The 3,627-nt window shown below is 41.1% G+C and overlaps 1 protein-coding gene across 1 annotated transcript; it reads right to left on the bottom strand.

Annotated features, from left to right (window-relative positions):
• Positions 1-3,152: 3,152 nt before the first annotated feature.
• Positions 3,153-3,347, bottom strand: LOC116640272 (translation machinery-associated protein 7-like). The gene has a single exon (XM_032417161.1). It carries the CDS (start codon positions 3,345-3,347, stop codon positions 3,153-3,155), a length of 195 nt encoding a protein of 64 aa, XP_032273052.1.
• Positions 3,348-3,627: the final 280 nt, after the last annotated feature.

Below are 3,627 nucleotides of genomic sequence, written 5' to 3'. Positions count from 1 at the left end.
AGTTAAAATATTTCTTTTTTCTCCATGGAAGAGCGAATTGATAGAATGAATAGGTAAGTTACAGAATGAGAGAAAATATTTAGAAATCACATATCTGACAAAAGACTAGTATCTAGAATATATAAACAATTCTTAAAACTCAATGGTTAAAAAAAAATCCAATGAGAAAAAAGCCCATGAAGAGACATTTCACTAAAAAGGACATATAGATGGAAAATAAACCCATGAAAAGATGTTTAACCTCAGTAGCCATTAGGGAAATGCAAATTATAACCACAATGAGGTATCATTTATACCCATCAGAGTGGCTAAAATAAAATGACGTCAAATGCTGGTGAGGATGTGGAGAAACTGGATCATTCGTTTACCACTAGTGGAAATGTGAAATGTCACATTCTGTCTCTAGAAAATATTTTGGCAGTTTCTTAAAAACAAATAAACAAACAAAAACAAAGCCAAAAACTAAGCATGCAACAACCATATGATCCAGCAATTATACTCTTGAATATTTATCTCAAGGAAATGAAAACTTAAATTCACATAAAAAAACTTACATGAATGTTTTATAGCAGCTATATTAATAATAGGGAAAAAAAAACTTTAAACAACCCATATGATTTTAATGGGCTCGTGGTTGAAAAATGGGTCAATAGATGAACAGGTACATCCACTCCATGTAATACTATTCAGCAATCAGGGAATGAACTATTGAAACCTGCAACAACATGGAGTTTTTCTCCAGAGAATTATGTTGTGTGAAAAAAGCCAATTTTTCAAAGGGTTACAAACTATATAATATCTTTCATATAGCATTCTTGAAATGACAAAATTATAAAAAAGGAGAACAGATTACTGGTTGCCAGGGATTAAGAAGGGGCCAGGGGTGGGAGAGAAGTGAGCATGACTATCATGGGGCAATATGAGAGATCCTTGGGGTGATGGAACTCTTCTGTATCTTGATGATATCAGTATTAGTCTCTTGGTTCTGATACCATAGTATAGTTTTGTGTGATGTTACCATTAGGCAACACTGGGTAAAGGGGTTATCTTTACTTGGTTATCTCTGCATTGGGTTATCTTGGGTTATCTCTGTATTATGTCTTAAACTGTACACATATCTATAATTACCTTAAAGTAAAAAGTTTAATTTAAAAAATTAAACATTTTTGAGTTAGCCAAGAGGAAAGAGTAGAGAAGGGCATTCTAGAGGATGGATAAATGGAACTGCAACTAGGTCCACAAAACTGGATGGAGTGCAGGACATGTGTTGGGGTGGTGGGTGAAATAAGGCTGGAGTGGTCAGGCCAGGCCAAATTACAAAGTTAGAAAGAATTCTTTGTCTAAGGAATTTGAAATTTTTATTTATTTATTTATTTTTAAAGATTTTATTTATTTATTTGCCAGAGAGAGAGAGGGAGAGTACAAGCAGGGGGAGTGGCAGGCAGAGGGAGAAGCAGGCTCCTTGCTAAGCAAGGAGCCCAATGTGGGACTTGATCCCAGGACCCTGAGATCATGACCTGAGCCGAAGGCAGACGCTTAACCATCTTAGCCACCCAGGTGCCCCAGGAATTTGAAATTTTTAGAACATATGAAGAGCCTTTGAGGAATTTTAAGTAGGAGAGTGACACAATCATATTTTTGTTTTCAGTGATTATTGGAGGATGACAGGAAGTCCAATTAATAGACAGGGGCAGACAGATGAGGGGAGATGTGGGATTAAAGTCTTGGAGGCATTGATGTGGTATAAGAATAGAGACTGAGAATAAAGAGTAAGAAAAGTTGGGAAGGTGCAGTTTGGAAGTGGATATGAGGATTTTGGTTTAAAAGGTGGAATAGTTCTGGAAATAGGAAAGAATTGGATTTGGAATAGCAGTAGATTGCTGAAATAGAGTGGAGGTCAAGGAACTGTGATGTCAGATAGGTTGTGCACAAGGACATCAGATTCACCTAGAACCTTGAATGATGACAGCACTAGAGAAGAAAGGAAGGTAATGAGATGATCCAGATGCTCAAATCTGTAAGAAATACAAGTAGTGGAAAAATGAAACAAGACGAAACCAGAGAGGGAGACAAACCATAAGAGACTCTTAATCTCAGGAAACAAACTGAGGGTTGCTGGAGTGGAGGGGGGTGGGAGGGATGGGGTGGCTGGGTGATGACATTGGGGGGTGGTGTGTGCTATGGTGACCGCTGTGAATTGTGTAAGACTGATGAATCACAGACCTGTACCCCTGAAACAAATAATACATTATATGTTAATAAAAAAAAGAAATATATGTAGTAATTAGAAAGTCAATAATAACAATGGCAAGGGAAGGAGTGGGAGCTACAGACAGATGATATAACCCTCAATAGAGGTGTGTTTATACAAAGGTGGAGGGGTAGTAGTCTGAAGGCAGCAGTGTAGAGCAAGAAAAACATGATGGATATCCCCATCCCCCCCCCCCCCCCCCCAATCATATGGGCAGAAGGACAGTGAACAACCCAGGATCGGAAGTGGAGATAAACAGGTAGAGGGAGTATTTGGGGGAAAGGTGGAAATTCAGTGGTGGTTGACAAAGCATGAGGATCCCACAGAGTAACATGAGAAGGGCTGATGGATTTGTCAATAATGGGAGGATGAAAGGTGGATTTGGGGTGAACAGAGAACTGAACTGGGTGGGGGCGGGGAGAACAGAAGAAAGAGCAAATGACCAGAGGAACTTGCACTTTGGGTCCTGGCAAAGGATGACAGTTAGTGACAGGCATGGCTGAATTAACTGGCCTCAAGATGCTGCCTGGATTTCTGCCATCAAATGACTTTTTAGTCTGGCAGAAGCATTAGGCCCTGGTGGTGTCTGAGACAGGATGACATTTGGTGTTTGTGTCGCAGTCAGAAAGCAGTTGGTTTCTGCTGTAGTAAAGCCCAGTCCAATGATGGGAAGTGCAGTTAGACCAACATGAGACTAAAAAGAATTACCAGCATTGGTAAAACTCTGGCTTTGGTTATTTTATTTTATTTTTTTACAAAAGTTTATTCTTAAATGTACAACAGGCTCTAAGACAACACTTCATTCCAGCTCTAGGTAGCAAGAGATGCTGTGACAGGGAATCCAGATGTTTAAACAGGAATGGAATTAAGGATCATCATTGCCTTGGGCACAAGGAGCAGCTTACTTTTTGCCAGGTTTCTTAATTCCAACTGTGGCCAGGGGGCCCTTTCCCACGGCCTTCGCTTTTAGCTCCTCGAGTTTCTTCTGCTCCTCTTTCTGTTTCTGCTTGAATACCTTATCTTCCTTGTCCATCTCCTTGGCCTGCTTCTTGGGCTGCTTCAGGGGCTTCTTCTTGCCACCTTTGCAGCCGGACATGGCGTCTGCCGCCCCTTCTCCAGACCCTGCCACCGGAAGTGGAAACTCTGGCTTTGGTAGAGAAGGTTGCTGTGGTTAAGTTCAGGCAGGCTTATCTAACATTTGAGGGACCTGGAGCAAAAGGACAAATGGAGGTCCCCGGCCTGTGGTTTACCCTGTTGTCTTCTCAGCCCTGGCTTTGCTCTGCACCAGGAGGAGTCCTGGGGAATCCCCAGTCTATGCATCCAAGTTTCATCCACTAAATCCTGACAGCTGTCTTGTGGCTGCCATTCAGGCCCAG

This window comes from Phoca vitulina, unplaced genomic scaffold (genome assembly GCF_004348235.1).
Source record: "Phoca vitulina isolate PV1807 unplaced genomic scaffold, GSC_HSeal_1.0 scaffold20, whole genome shotgun sequence".
Classification (NCBI taxonomy): Eukaryota; Metazoa; Chordata; class Mammalia; order Carnivora; family Phocidae; genus Phoca; species Phoca vitulina.
Note: the sequence above shows the minus strand (reverse complement) of the source record. Positions and strands in the feature narration are given on the sequence as shown.

What these genes read in the sequence shown, in the direction of transcription:
- LOC116640272 (XM_032417161.1), bottom strand. Translation starts at nt 3,347, where the DNA reads ATGTCCGGCTGCAAAGGTGGCAAGAAGAAGCCCCTGAAGCAGCCCAAG.